Below are 15,364 nucleotides of genomic sequence, written 5' to 3' on the forward strand. Positions count from 1 at the left end.
ATAATTTCCTACTCATAGAGGAAAATTTGAAAGGTATATCAAAAACAGTACAAAGAAATACACATAAAAATGAAGTGATGAAAATATTCTTAACTTAAAATTGGTTTGTTTTTATCTTTTCACGTTTCAACGATCATAAACTCACTGAGATTCAAACGAAAAAACACTCTCTGATCAACCTTGATACTTAAGCTTTCCATTTTAACACAGAACCAAGAAAAATAGATTTGAAGAAAACACATATCCACTGATAATTTCAAAACGTAAATAGTTTGAGGTTGATTAATTTCTCAAGTTTAAATTTTAAATTGCTTTATTTATTTTTAAGTTACTGGAGAGTCAAACCAAAGATCTTTGCTGCCTGCAAGTCTAATTTAAGGGATTTTAAAATGGTGTAATTTGACCCTCGTGTTGCTCCATACCACAGAGCATTGATAAACAATCGTGTTTGTAGCGGAGATCCAGTTCTAACCTGCACGTAATTAGCACTGTGTTTGGGAACCAGCGGAGCGACTGTTTTTATTGGGACGTTTGCTTCATGGCACCAATCAGAAACAGCTGCTACGGATCACTTCCGGTTGAGTTTTGTAACACTGATAATAAACTTATGCAAGTTTACATGAGGTGTCAACGCCAGCAGAGAGCCGATGGGTGAGCAGCTTTAACCAGGGTGGCATCAAAAAGGTACTTCAATTTCAGATGACTCCGATTACTGATCATCACTTTAGAATCAGCTGAGTCAGTGAGCTTCTTTAAGATCACCTTGACTGTCCTCTTCTGCTGCAGTAGAAGGTTCTGGTGGAACTCTGATGTCTGAGATGTCTGGGGTCTGGCGGTCCGTCAGCGAGGCCTTCTGGGCAATGTGTGCAGCTGACTCCATGTCCATGCCGGCCCACTGGTACTACCACATCCAAGACATCAAGAGAGACTTTGGGGGCTGGATATCTGATTTCAGTTCACCTGCAGATAGACACCCATCCAGCATCCTCACCCTCTCCAACACCGGTACCAGAACTTAATGGTTTCATTATTGTAACCCAGGAACCTGGAGGCCTAGATCCCAAAGTACAAACTCCTAGAACACAACCCTGTGGAACTCCGCTGGTTAATTCTGATGCTCTTGTGTTTGGTTGTTGTGTTTCAGCTGGCAGTGGTCGGACTGCCTGGATGACCAGAACCAAACGGGCTGATGTGGTCGGTGACATCATCCTCCATGATAAGCTGGACTTGTGGAAGTCTTCCACTGGGTCAGTCCACTATCACCAAGGTAATGTTTCTGAAGCATCTTTGTTTTTGTTATAAATCTGTTGACTCGTTTGTGTGTGTGTGTGTGTGTGTGTGTGTGTGTGTGTGTGTGTATGTGTGCACGTGTGTGTGTGTGCGAGAGAAAATGTCATGCATGTTAATCTTGTTTTTTCTTTGTATTTTAGATTGATAAACAGTTCTATTTTATGTTGTCTTATGTTTTGATCCTCAACAACCTTGTCATGTCCTGCAGGTCTTCAGGCAGGGGACAACACGCTGAACGTCCTCTGCTCCCTGCGAGCCGCACAAACGCTTGTCGCTGGACAGTTTGCTGACATCTCCCAGCCAGAGGCTCGAGCTGCCGTCCTGTCGGACTACGTCCAGTTCCTGACCAGATCTGGATCACACGCTGACACCTACGCTGAGTCCTTCCACCGCTCATTCTTCTCTGACTGGCGAGACAGTAGACCGACGTCCCCCCATGAGGTAAAAGCAGTTGTCCTCATCCCACTGCTGGGACCCATGTCCTCTTTGACTAGATTTTTTCTGTCCAGGTTCTAGTGTTTGCAGAGACACGTTCCAAACAAATGCTGAGCTCTCCGTTTCCTGACAGCCAGCTGGATGCCATTGGCTGTCTTCCCATGATCCTCCCCTTTGTCCTCCTGTCAGCATCAGCCAATGAGAAGCGAGCTGTAAGCAACCTTGGCAGAGATGGCCCTGACGTGGTTCCTGGTGTCATGTCTCACCTGTAATGTCTCTCTGCTCAGGTGTCAGCAGCGGTGGACTTTGTGAAACTCACCCATCCTCACCCCAAAGTCCCTGGGTTTGTGTCCATCTACAGCCAAGCGCTGCACGCCGTTGTGGGTGGAGCCAGCATCCGCCAGCAGGCCGAGGTTGCCCTGAAGGCATTGGGTACTTGGGACACCTGCCAGAGCTTCAGTCACAAGGCTGCCAGGTCTGAATGAATCAAGTCAGACAGGTCCAGGTGTCATTAGGATGCTTTCAGAATAAAAGTCCACAGAAAAGAAGTTTTGATCTCGTTGCCTGTAGATCAGAATGACATAGACCTCCATAAAGTCCCAGAGGGAGGATCAGGGCTTTGATTGGTAAGATAGTTGGCTTTAATGAAGTTCTCCATCATTTCTAGCATTCAACTCCTATAGATGTCAATATTGAACAGACCCTGGATGGACCACTTAACCACTATATCTGATACTGAGCTAGTGGCATCCCTTGTGATTGTGCCATCCAGTGTGTCTCTGTAGATGGGATGTATGGTTTTTCGGCGGTGTCTCAGTAGAAGTCATATCAGAAATAATTTATCAGAAAATTCACAGAATATCCAGATTTGAGAACCAAGACCAGACCCGCTTCGGAGGAGAGGACCAAATTGAAGCTGAGATGGGAGGAAAATGCGTGAATGAGGCCAAAGATGGCTTTGGCGTGTTTCTTATGAGGAAATGACGATATAACATGATAAAAAGTTCTAAAAGTTAGATTTTTAATTATATGGAACCTTTACAAAAACGGTTCAATTAACCTCTCAACTCAAGTCCTCAATCTTGCATTTTAGATGATAACACCCTCTTTGGTTCCAGCATGCTATTAAGTCTAACAACTGGAAGGAATTGGACTGACTCTGATGGAATGGGCAGGGCTGACTCTGGTGCAGCTCCGCCTTTGTGGTTCTGCAGCGAGCACCACTTGGACTTGATGTTTCTTTCTCAGTGGCCTAGTGGTAGAGTGTCCGCCCTGAGACTGGGAGATCAGGGGTTCGATTCCTGGTCGGGTCATACCAAAGACTTTGAAAAAATGGGACCCAATGCCTCCCTGCTTGACACTCAGCATTAAGGGGTTGGATTGGGGGGATAAACCACCAAATAGTTCCCGAGCGGGGCTTGTCTGCAGCTCACCGCTCCCCCAGGGGATGGGTCAAATGCGGAGAATAAATTTCGCACACACACCTGTGTGTGTGACAACTAATGGGACTTTAACTTTAACTATCGGTCCTAGTCGTATGATGAGACTGCAGCAGGTTCCAGACTAAATAATCTCGTTAAATCAGATCCTGCTCAGATATACAAATCTGGAGGTCATTTTAGGATCCACACCCCTTCCTCCAGAGGCTGCAACAGCTCATTTAACCAGTTTTTCTGTCTTCCAGGTTTCCCGAGTGTTCCGAGGAGCGTCTGAAGGTCCATCAGACCGCTGTGAACCACCTTGGTCTGGCCTGCTACACCAGAGGTCAGAACCTGATCCTGGTTCTGACAGCTTCAGTTTGACTCTGCTTACAGACTAATTATGTTTATTGGACCTTCAGGGGCGTTGTCCAGCTTGTTCTACCTCGCTCACGAGTTCCATGACGACATCAGAGGAGGAATCCTGACCAACACTAACTGTGGAGGTCAGAGCAATGAGGTTTTCAATGTTTAAGTCCTAAAATCCAGGGGCCTCGTTTATAAAGCTTTATGTAGAATCCTCACTAAAACTACTTAGACTCAGCAAAACTTTACTTACGCAAACAAAATTTCCAACCTATTAAACACTGTGTACACACAGCTGCACACAGTTCCTACTTTATTAATCCCACCTATCCTAGAAGTGGGCTCAGGTGATGTTGGATCGTATCCCATCTTCAACACACCAACCTACTGCCATAAATGGTCAATGTGAAAGGACCTTCTGAATATTCTCCGTATAAATAAGCCAGCTGATCTGGAAAACGCAATTTCACTGGGACTCAAATCGGGATGCTTGTGGGTGAGGTAGAGGCATGGAAGCATGTTTTATTGCCTTCGAGGGGCACAGCGTTGTTGCAGTGAAAACATTTAATTTAACCCAAACAGGCTCTAGGCCGGTAATAATAAATATATTTCATCCTGTCAAACAAATATCAGCCTGTTGCTAGTTCCTGCTAGAACCAGCTGGTTTAAGCTGGTCTGAGAGTGCAGCTGCAGGTTATCTGGTGCCCGGTTCACAGCAGCTGGATCTCTGCTGCGTCTTGTGGAAACTGCTTTAGTTTTATGGTTTGACTAACAACGCATGTGCTGTTGTGTGACAGATCATTAAAGTGCCCAGCAATAATTTGAAGACTTGACAAATGAACATAGTGTTTTTAAACAAAGAGTTTTTAACACTTTATGGTTTTTCCCTAAGTAAGCACTGAAACCAGTTTGAAAGCAATAGCTTAAATTGTTAAGAATCTTCTTAGCGTTTCTTAAAATGCACCGTCTTCAGATTCTTAGTTTTATTCTAATTCAGACACGGGGTGGGGGCTGAATGTTAACTGTGTGTGTGTGTGTGTGTAGTCTGCAAATGTGTCTTAAATTCACCATGTTACCGTCTCACCGGCTGCACTGCCAGGTTTCCCATCCAGGGATAGACTTTGTTTAAATTTGAGCACATTTTCCGTCTGATGGGAGGCGAGTTAAGCTCAGAGTCTGCATGGCGCAGTGGTTAGCCCTGTTGCCTCGCAGCACGAAGGTTGCAGGTCCGAAACTCAGCTGCGGCCTTTCTGCGTGGAGTTGCGTGCAACAAAATAAAGACAAATAAATACCTCGTTGGCTGTTTTGCTTAAAACACAAAGGGAATCCATCTGTCTTCCTTTAAGTCCTTTCATTATTTATTCCTTCGGCAATGCATTGAATCTGTCCATTCTCAGCTAGCTGCTTGTAAGCACTTCATCCAGGTTCTGTGTGTTCCTCACACCTGGCTTGTATTCATCAATTAAGGGTGTGGCTGTCAGCAGCTCATGTAGCTTTTCAAAATAAAATTACAGGAAGCACAACCAACCCAGTGTCTTACAAATGGGAAAAATAAATAAATGAAGATATAAACAGCAACAGCAGTTACACCATGCATGTGTGGGTTTCCTCCGAGTACTCCGGTTTCCCCCACAGATCACAACATGCCCTATAGGTTATAGATTGTAAGTCGCTTTGGATAAAAGCGTCTGCCAAATAAATAAACATAAACATAGAGTCTCTTCTTCCAGGTTCAGACTTTTTGTGTTTGTGTTCAGGTGAGAACTGCAACCGCGGGGCAGCGCTCGGGGCCCTTCTGGGGGCTGGGGCCGCCCATGCCGGATTGGGCGTACCTCCAGAGTGGAAGGACAAACTCAGAGATGCCCAGGAGTTCCTCCCCAACATCTTGAAGGAGGTGCACTGAGAGCCGCCCTGCCCTCTGGAGGACAGGAGGAGAACTTTCAGAAGAGCATTAAAATCTACTTCCTCTTTACGGGTGCCTCATCTCTCCTAAAATTAGAACATGATTTTTATTAATGATGAATTTATTTTCTGCACTTCTCACTTTGTAAATGAATAAGAATCAGAAAACCTTTCAATGAAATATTATTCAATGTTTTTCTTATATATTACATTATTCTTATTATTGTCAGGCTGTGCTGTTTTTCGTTAAAGCTTTGAAATAAAATATTCACATGCTCAGACCAAAGTAATAACTCGTCTTTTGTGTGTTTATTATTTATGAGTTTGTGAGTTACTGTAGATGACCAGAACATTTCAACCAGATGTTTATTATCAGAATTGTTGAACACAAATAAACGAGTGTCTTTTAACCTGAAACAGGAAGTCAAACGTGTGGAGAATGCAAGTGTTTTTGTGTGTTTGTTTTTCACTACGTGACCTTTGGTCGGGCCACAACAATCATGGCGTTCATCAGCAAAAAGACGAGTCGTGTCTTCTTCCTACTGCTCATCACTGCTTCTCTCCCATCATGCACTGGGACTCAAGGAGGTCAGTTTGTTCCTTCAACTCTTCTTCTTCACCTCAGGGATCCGTTCCCATCAGGACTCCATCAGAGGAGTGCAGACCACAAGCAGATTACACAATCTGATGGCTTAAACTTTTCCTGTTTTATTAGTTTGTTCTATAATATTTATTTCTCTAACTGATTTTAGTGAGCAGGACTTTATGAAATTGTATTAAATATAATATATTATAAAATCAGGATTGGTGTTAATATGTTTAAAAAATCTGTAAAAGTTAATTTTAATAAGATTTTTAAAAATTACGTTATAGAGAACATTTTTATTTAGATATGAGCTGGTCTGGATATGAGATGGTCTGGATATGAAAGGGTCTGGATATGAGATGTCTGGATATGAGATGGTTTGGATATGAGATGGTCTGGATATGAGATGTCTGGATATGAGATGGTTTGGATATGAGATGTCTGGATATGAGATGGTCTGGATATGAGATGGTTTGGATGTGAGATGTCTGGATATGAGATGTCTGGATATGAGATGGTTTGGATATGAGATGGTCTGGATATGAGATGGTTTGGATATGAGATGTCTGGATATGAGATGGTTTGGATATGAGATGTCTGGATATGAGATGGTTTGGATATGAGATGTCTGGATATGAGATGGTTTGGATATGAGATGTCTGGATATGAGATGGTTTGGATATGAGATGTCTGGATATGAGATGGTTTGGATATGAGATGTCTGGATATGAGATGGTTTGGATATGAGATGTCTGGATATGAGATGGTTTGGATATGAGATGTCTGGATATGAGATGGTCTGGATATGAGATGGTTTGGATATGAGATGTCTGGATATGAGATGGTTTGGATATGAGATGGTTTGGATATGAGATGTCTGGATATGAGATGTCTGGATATTAGATGGTTTGGATATGAGATGGTTTGGATATGAGATGTCTGGATATGAGATGGTCTGGATATGAGATGGTTTGGATATGAGATGTCTGGATATGAGATGTCTGGATATGAGATGGTTTGGATATGAGATGGTTTGGACATGAGATGTCTGGATATGAGATGGTTTGGATATGAGATGGTTTGGATATGAGATGTCTAGATATGAGATGGTTTGGATATGAGATGGTTTGGATATGAGATGGTTTGGATATGAGATGTCTGGATATGAGATGGTTTGGATATGAGATGGTTTGGATATGAGAGGTCTGGATATGAGATGGTTTGGATATGAGATGGTTTGGATATGAGATGTCTGGATATGAGATGTCTGGATATGAGATGGTTTGGATATGAGATGTCTGGATATGAGATGGTTTGGATATGAGATGTCTGGATATGAGATGTCTGGATATGAGATGTCTGGATATGAGATGTCTGGATATGAGATGGTCTGGATATGAGATGTCTGGATATGAGATGTCTGGATATGAGATGGTCTGGATATGAGATGTCTGGATATGAGATGTCTGGATATGAGATGGTCTGGATATGCGATGGTCTGGATATGAGATGTCTGGATATGAGATGTCTGGATATGAGATGGTCTGGATATGAGATGTCTGGATATGAGATGTCTGGATATGAGATGGTTTGGATATGAGATGGTCTGGATATGAGATGGTTTGGATTTGAGATGTCTGGATATGAAATGTCTGGATATGAGATGGTTTGGATTTGAGATGTCTGGATATGAGATGGTTTGGATATGAGATGGTTTGGATATGAGATGTCTGGATATGAGATGGTCTAGATATGAGATGGTTTGGATATGAGATTGTTTGGATATGAGATGTCTGGATATGAGATGGTCTAGATATGAGATGGTTTGGATATGAGATTGTTTGGATATGAGATGGTTTGGATATGAGATGTCTGGATATGAAATATCTGAATATGAGATGTCTGGATATGAAATGTCTGAATATGAGATGTCTGGATATGAGATGGTTTGGATATGAGATGGTCTGGATATGAGATGGTTTGGATTTGAGATGTCTGGATATGAGATGTCTGGATATGAGATGGTTTGGATTTGAGATGTCTGGATATGAGATGGTTTGGATATGAGATGGTTTGGATATGAGATGTCTGGATATGAGATGGTCTAGATATGAGATGGTTTGGATATGAGATTGTTTGGATATGAGATGTCTGGATATGAGATGGTTTGGATATGAGATGGTTTGGATATGAGATTGTTTGGATATGAGATGGTTTGGATATGAGATGTCTGGATATGAAATGTCTGAATATGAGATGTCTGGATATGAAATGTCTGAATATGAGATGTCTGGATATGAAATGTCTGAATATGAGATGTCTGAGATGTCTGAATATGAGATGTCTGGATATGAGATGTCTGAATATGAGATGGTCTGGATATGAGATGGTTTGGATATGAGATTGTTTGGATATGAGATGGTTTGGATATGAGATTGTTTGGATATGAGATGGTTTGGATATGAGATGTCTGGATATGAAATGTCTGAATATGAGATGTCTGGATATGAAATGTCTGAATATGAGATGTCTGAGATGTCTGAATATGAGATGTCTGGATATGAAATGTCTGAATATGAGATGTCTGGATATGAAATGTCTGGATATGAGATGTCTGAATATGAGATGGTCTGGATATGAGATGTCTGGATATGAGAAGGATTTGGGAAGATTGAGAGAAGGATCCAGGTTTGGAAGCAAAACCTTTGTCTTTGGTGCTGGTGGTGAGACCATAATATTTATTAATCATATTTCTCAGACTTGGAGATCTGTAGATCTTCCTCCTCATATTAATTTCCTTGCTGAAGTAAGATTTGGGTTTTAGTAACATTTTAGAAATATTCTGATGAGTTCTGCCCTCAGGTTTGTACCAAAGTTTTTTCATCTAATTCCAGCGGACATGAAGACCTTTTGCTTATGGTGTGCTTTTAGTTAATCTCTTCTATTTTTCGATAAAGGAGGAATGCTTCTGGACCAACGTGAGGCCAACATTTTCCTGCATCGTACTCGTCGTGCAAACTTCTTACTGGAGGAGGTGAAATTAGGAAACCTGGAGAGAGAATGTTTGGAAGAGAAATGTTCCTATGAGGAAGCCAGGGAGATCTTTGCCACACCTCAGCAGCTGGTAATTCATAGTCAAACCCATCATTTTAATCATTTTAGTTACACAATCTTCTCTGTTTTTATTGTGTTTTCTGTTTCCAGGAGAACTTCTGGAGGACATACACAGGTAGAGAAGACTCCAGCATTGATCATATGTAAGGTAACGTTGCTTTTTGTTGACTTTTTCATTTCCTGTTTCAAGCTGTAGACCACTGCTCATCATCTCCCTGTAAGAATGGAGCAACCTGCACTCGTCACATCGACAGCTACATCTGCAAATGTTCACCAGGCTTCCACGGATTCAACTGTGACAAAGGTAGGAACAGCAGCTACAGGTCAGATGCTTCTCCTGGTCCTCCTTCATGTTGCCTCTGGTTTCATCATGTTGTCTATTCCTGTTGGTCTTGTTTTATGTTGTCTTGTTTCTTCAGGTTGTCTCCATTCGGTCTTTCTTCACGTTGTCTCGGGTTTCTTCACGTTGTCTCTTGTCATTCGCAGTCCGCTCAACCCCAAACAGCTGTCGCTACAGAAATGGAGGATGTGAGCATTTCTGCAGACAGCCCCCGGATCAATCTCCTTCCTGTTTCTGTGCTTCAGGATATGGTCTGGATGAGGACAACAACACATGCCTGCCTAAAGGTCTGAACTGGTTAACAGGTTAACTGGATCTGGTGACAACAGAGCAGCTCACCTTCATTTATTCCTAACCAGATGACAGTTTTCTTTACATTCATACATTTAGTTGGAACCAAACTGGTGTTTTCAGCCAGTAATCTAGTGGTCAAAGCTCATTTAGGTGTTACTTCAGAATCTACCCAGAATTCCTGGTTGGACTTCTCTGGGAGGATCTCCTCCAGGTTGACCATGTGTTCCTGCTACATAAACCCTAAAGGGGGAAAGTTCGAAACCACAAGACTTGAAACTGGAGTGTGGCAACAACCAGAGCTAGTACTGGTATGAAAGGGGTTTCTTCTCAGGGTCTTTCAGAGTGTCTTTTGAAAACAAATGTCCATGTTGAGTATCTTCTTCTGGTTGTGGTTTCAAGCTTGTTTGGGAGTTTTTTTCAGAGCTTGTTGGATATTTAGCATAAGAGGCAGCATGCTGACCGGTTCTGTTGTGGGTGTGGTCTAGAGGCCGTTGTCTGTGGAAGACCATTGGTACATTTTACCCCGAGGATTGTCAATGGTCAGATGTGTCCTAAAGGACAGTGTCCATGGCAGGTACGTTTTACCCTCCAGTCACATCAGGTGCTCTTCAGCTGGACCCAGACCACTTGACCTTCCTGGTCTCTGCTGTCTCTTCAGGCTATGTTAAGTGAAAACAACAAGTTCACATGTGGTGCCATTGTCCTGTCAGAAGTGTGGATTTTAACAGCAGCTCACTGCGTTTGGTCGAAGCCTGTCGCCATCTTCCACGTCACCGTTGGTAAGGTTGAAGTTGGACTACTTATCTTTTTTTTTCTCTTTTTTTAGTCAGGCTCAGTCTTTGTCTCCAACTGTGTTTGTGTGAAGGCAAACATGACCGACAGGAGCCTGAGAAGACTGAACAGCAACGGCGAGTTCTTGAGGTGGTGATCCATCAAAACTACAGTCACTCCACCTACGACAGTGACCTGGCTCTGCTCAAGCTGCACCGCCCGATCAAACTGGGGCGCTACGTGGTGCCCATCTGCCTCCCTGCTCGCAACAGCACCTTCACTCGGACTCTGTCTTTAGTCCGCCTTTCCACGGTGTCTGGGTGGGGCCGCCTGTTAGAGTTTGGTTCTTCTGCTCGATTCCTGCAGCGTTTGGTGGTGCCAAAGGTCCACCCGCAGGAGTGTCGCCTCCACACGCAGCTCAACATCACCAAGAACATGATGTGTGCAGGACGAAGGCGTGGTGGCCAGGACGCATGTGAAGGTGACAGCGGTGGCCCACTGGTAACACGCTACAAGAAGACCTGGTTCCTAACGGGCGTGGTGAGCTGGGGAATGGGCTGCGCTAAAGAAAATATGTACGGCATTTACACCAAAGTCAGCAACTTTCTGGACTGGATCGACAAAATTATGGCTACTGGTTAATCTGGGTCAGACCAGTGGTGAGAAGTCACAGTTTAAAGTGTGGAGAAAGTTTGAATAAACTGCTGCTGATTTATTCTGAGTCTGAACTTTTTGTTCCTTCTGCATAACAGTTTAGATCCTATGCTAATAACCATCATTAGTATCTGTTGGCTAAATCTTAGCTCACATCAAGCAATGAAACACGAGAACAACCAATCACAAGCAGGACTCACACACACAAGAGTGGGAGGAGCTTTGAAGGAAGAGCTGAAGCACAGCAGAGAGGGAGGGGGCGGGACCTCATTGAACAAAATGCTTTGTTTTGTCTGCGTCTGCGTCTTCCCTCATGTGTCTCCTTGTGTTCTTCATCCGTCTCTAGGTTCTCCCTTTGTGTCTCCCAGCGCCCTCATGTGTCCTTGTCTACGTCTCCCTCATGTGTCTCCTTGTGTTCCTCATGTGTCCCCAGATCTGCAGCCCCTCTAGGGTCCCCCCCCCCCCCCCCCCCCCCCGTATCCCCTCCAGGTCCTGTGCTCCCATGGTTTTAGCATCTCTCGGTTTAGATATTTGGATTTTTGATTCTCGTTTTTTTTGGCTCCCTGCCTTCTTGGATTACTCCTAAATAAAGGATTTTATTTTCATCATCCACTTCCTGCCTTGTTCATCTGGTTCTCTGCATCTTTGGTCCTAAACTTCCTCCTGCCCAACTCGTGACATGTTTGACAGTAAAATATCCATCATAACCACAAGACTAATTAGAAAGCAGGCAAATCTTTATATCAGGGCTCATTAATAACTTAAAGTTTTAGTTTGATTTATCTTTTATGTCAATAATTTAGATTCACAAATTATTTGATCTATTATTTAATTGGTCAGTAATTTCAACATGAAAACAACAGACTGACTCTTTGGAGGTTTTCTTTACCAATTAAACATCTTTGTTTTTATTCTAAGTTGATTAACGCATACATTCTTTCAGTGGTAAAATAGCATGATTCTAGGGTTAAAATGTTCCATCACTGAGAGTAAGACTGGTGACTGGAGGAACTTTGACCATTGACCCGGACAGATGTTTACAGGACTGAAACGTGATCTGAACATCGATCCCCTTGCATTTCACTACTCAGGTGTTTCCATGGTCACCAGCAATTGGGGGGTGGGGGGGGGGGGGGCACTTTGTACCTTCATGTCCACGGAGGCAAAGGACGGCAGTCCTGTGACAAAGTCAAGCATGTGGCTGAGAGTCTTCATCATGTTGGTCTTCAGCCTTCAGAGCTGCTGCTCAGTTTCAGGTGAGAGAATTGTATGTTCTTCTGATCAGAGAAGACGTGTTTAGTCTTTAATAGCAACAGCGCTGTCAGCTAGATAATGAAGGTTATGCAAACAAATGATAACATCCACTCTGACTTTTACTTGCCTCTTAAGTTCAACGATCTTTGGGTTTTAAACAGCAAAAGCCAAGAAAACGAGGAGTTCTTGGTTTTACACAAAAACACTGAAAACTGGATTACTTGTAATAATTAAATGAGTGAAGCAAAAAACTGACCAATACACCAAAGATGAAACAAACAGCAGAATTTAAATGACTTGCTTGAAAACAGGAAGTGACATCACCATTTACCAGGATTCTACTCCTGGTTTAGATTAAAGTTTGTGGTTTAAAGGAATGAATGGTTTAAGTGTTAACTAGCTTGTGTCCACCTGATTTCTTTTCTGATGGATCCAAAAAAAAAAACTTTCTGGTGTTTAATAGTTGGTGTTCTTGGCTAAACATCCCATAAAACTCCCCCTGATCTCTAGAGAACTGCTGTAAACAATCACAACTATCAATTAACAGATTCTTTAAGTGAATTTATTAAAAAATATCTTGATGACTACAATCCTGGTCAATTCTTTACTTGTTCTGTGTTCCTCAGTCTTTCTGGGTCCAGACCAGGCCCATGGTGTTCTGATCCGGACTCGGAGGTACAACTCCGGCTGGTTTGAGGAGCTGAAAACGGGAGATCTGGAGAGGGAGTGTTTGGAGGAGAAGTGCAGCTTTGAGGAGGCCAGAGAGGTGTTTGAGCATACAGAGACGGCGGTTAGTGATGTTCCAGATGAACTCTGAATCTAGAAGTCTGAGTCCAGAAAACTGACAGAACCCAGCAGGTGCTGCTGGTACTTCCACTGATGTTCTGCTCTTTTCTTTTCCTCAGAACGAGTTCTGGAAGACGTATTCCAGTAAGAAACACTTTTTTGTTACTTGAAATGTCTCTCTGATGATTGTCTCACTCTATTGTGGTGGTTCTCCAACTTCTGACTTAAAATGAACTCCAGAAGAAGAAAACTTGTTTGATGTTTCCTGTAAGGTGTTTGATGGAAGGAGAAACTGGATTGGTGGGGGCTCCAATCTATTTATGGGACCCGTGGATCCTTGCAGTACAGCCTCTGAAATGTGGAATCTTTCTTTCTGGAGTCTTTCTACCATGAGTTCTTATTTTAAGTACTGTTACACAGAAAATAACCTACCAGCTGGTAGCCAAGACGAGAAAGTGGAATGAGTTGGAATTGGGCAAAGACTAGAGTGGGTCTAGAATGAGCCTGGGCTAGGAGTGGACTGGGAATTGGTTCTGGCCACTTGGAGCACTGGCTCTGGTTCTGACTAGAGAGGGACCTGGGTTGGTGTTACCACAGACATATATACGTAGACGCCCCGTGGACTGGCGCTGCCTATAGGAGCTGCCGTAGGGGCCAGCCGCCATTTTAGATGGGTCTCCATTCACCTCCAGTGCATTCATTTCCACTGAGGAAGGTGCTTACCCAACTAAAAAACACACTTTATCAAGCCTTTTTACAAAATCAGACACAAGGTATGACATGATAATTAAAATATTAATATAATAAAATAAATGTATAGATAAAATCCTATCAGGTAGGCTAGAAAGGTCACTAGTAATCCCACTTGAGCTGTTTTCAATTGTACGTAGGCTGCACAGAAATGGGCATAGTTGCTCACTCTGAGTGAGAAGACCCGTCCAATATGGCAGCGACACTGTTATGCTTTCCAGCACCCAATGGGGCATCTACGTATTTATGTCTATGGGTGTTACAATCCTGCCAAAGGGAGATACAAAGCATCCATCTTGTGAGCAAACAACTGTTACTATGCCAGTACAAACAGTTGATTGGTGCTTTGGATTTTCCTGCAGACACCCCTCTGCTTCATAATTGGTCTGGCTTTGTTCAATCGGCACTTGCTCTGAGTGGCTGCACCTATGGATGCAGCATAAAAGGCTGCTTGGTGCAACTACAGAAGGAGATGAGACTTATCAGAGGGAGCACCTTTGGGAGCACCTGCCAGTGTGGCATTTTTAGTGAGGCCTTTTGGAAGCTGATTTTGAAATAAAAATAGTCTTAACTCACACCATGTGTCCAGACCTCCTCCTTATGTTGCAGTCCCATGAACTTGGTTGTAACATATGGGGGCTTGTCCGGGATCATCTGGACTCATTGAAGGAGACCGGACCTGCTGCTGAAATGATTATTCTGTTTTAGTAGCCTGTCATGTGGCTGACGTCATAGCTGCTTTGGTGTGTGTGGCTTGAGATGAGCACCATATTGGTGTTCTCTAATGAGCTTTGGACTCTAGAGACGGTTGCTGCTGGTTAGTACAGGTTGATTTTTGGTAACCAGCAGTTCAGACTTTATGTTCTAGCCCAATGAGCCGGGTCATAAAGACCATGTCCATAAGGAAGGTGAAGAACATTAACATTAGCACCAACAGGGATACAGGACCTGACCTAGACCAGAGCCCAGAACCTATAACCAGAGGTCTTGTGATCCAACCCCAACCAAATGATTTAAAAATGCATTTCCTTTGGTTACTGCCCCCATAGATATAATCAATATATCCTTAGTAAATGGATACGTACCACAGGATTTTAAGGTTGCTTTAATCAAACCTTTACTTAAGAAACCTTCTCTGGATCCAGATGACCCAATGAATTATAGACCAATATTTAACCTTCCTTTTTTATCCAAAGTCCTTGAGCTCCTTCAGCTAACTTTATTTTTTTCTCTAAGTGTTTTTCTCCCCAGAAGAAGCTACAATGATGTTCTGCTGAGCTGAGGTGGCCTCATGGAGGGAGCCATTGGCTTGAACACTGTTGCTAACCACTTAAACATTCTCCCTCTCCTGATAATAACATTTTACTTTATTTGACATTGAATATGCTACTACTAGTTTACCCG

General features: G+C 43.0%; 3 protein-coding genes across 4 annotated transcripts in view; all 3 read left to right on the plus strand.

Annotated features, from left to right (window-relative positions):
- The first annotated feature begins 454 nt into the window (after positions 1-454).
- Positions 455-5,697, plus strand: LOC107384574 (uncharacterized). Of its 2 annotated transcripts, none has more exons than XM_015957902.3 (9): positions 455-684; positions 787-1,005; positions 1,145-1,267; positions 1,499-1,731; positions 1,800-1,937; positions 2,013-2,200; positions 3,410-3,489; positions 3,566-3,649; positions 5,267-5,697. In XM_015957902.3, exons 2-9 carry the CDS (start codon positions 810-812, stop codon positions 5,410-5,412), a joined length of 1,188 nt encoding a protein of 395 aa, XP_015813388.3. In that variant the 5' UTR covers positions 455-684; positions 787-809; the 3' UTR covers positions 5,413-5,697. The 2 variants fall into 2 exon arrangements, with proteins under 2 accessions (XP_015813388.3, XP_015813389.3); XM_015957903.3 differs by having other exon boundaries at positions 545-684; positions 790-1,005.
- f7l (coagulation factor VII, like) lies at positions 5,698-11,231 on the plus strand. The gene is made up of 8 exons (XM_015957901.3): positions 5,698-5,999; positions 8,955-9,121; positions 9,202-9,226; positions 9,302-9,415; positions 9,598-9,738; positions 10,231-10,319; positions 10,404-10,524; positions 10,611-11,231. Exons 1-8 carry the CDS (start codon positions 5,912-5,914, stop codon positions 11,156-11,158), a joined length of 1,293 nt encoding a protein of 430 aa, XP_015813387.1. The 5' UTR covers positions 5,698-5,911; the 3' UTR covers positions 11,159-11,231.
- A 1,071-nt stretch (positions 11,232-12,302) lies between these two features.
- Positions 12,303-15,364, plus strand: part of f7 (coagulation factor VII) — a 6,339-nt gene continuing 3,277 nt past the window's right edge. Inside the window, exons 1-3 of the mRNA XM_015957906.3 lie at positions 12,303-12,426; positions 13,051-13,214; positions 13,330-13,354. Of these exons, the coding sequence (XP_015813392.1) occupies positions 12,321-12,426; positions 13,051-13,214; positions 13,330-13,354 (295 nt within the window). The 5' untranslated portion in view covers positions 12,303-12,320. The remainder of the gene's footprint in view (positions 12,427-13,050; positions 13,215-13,329; positions 13,355-15,364) is intronic.

The sequence above is a fragment of the Nothobranchius furzeri genome, chromosome 3, assembly GCF_043380555.1.
Source record: "Nothobranchius furzeri strain GRZ-AD chromosome 3, NfurGRZ-RIMD1, whole genome shotgun sequence".
Classification (NCBI taxonomy): Eukaryota; Metazoa; Chordata; class Actinopteri; order Cyprinodontiformes; family Nothobranchiidae; genus Nothobranchius; species Nothobranchius furzeri.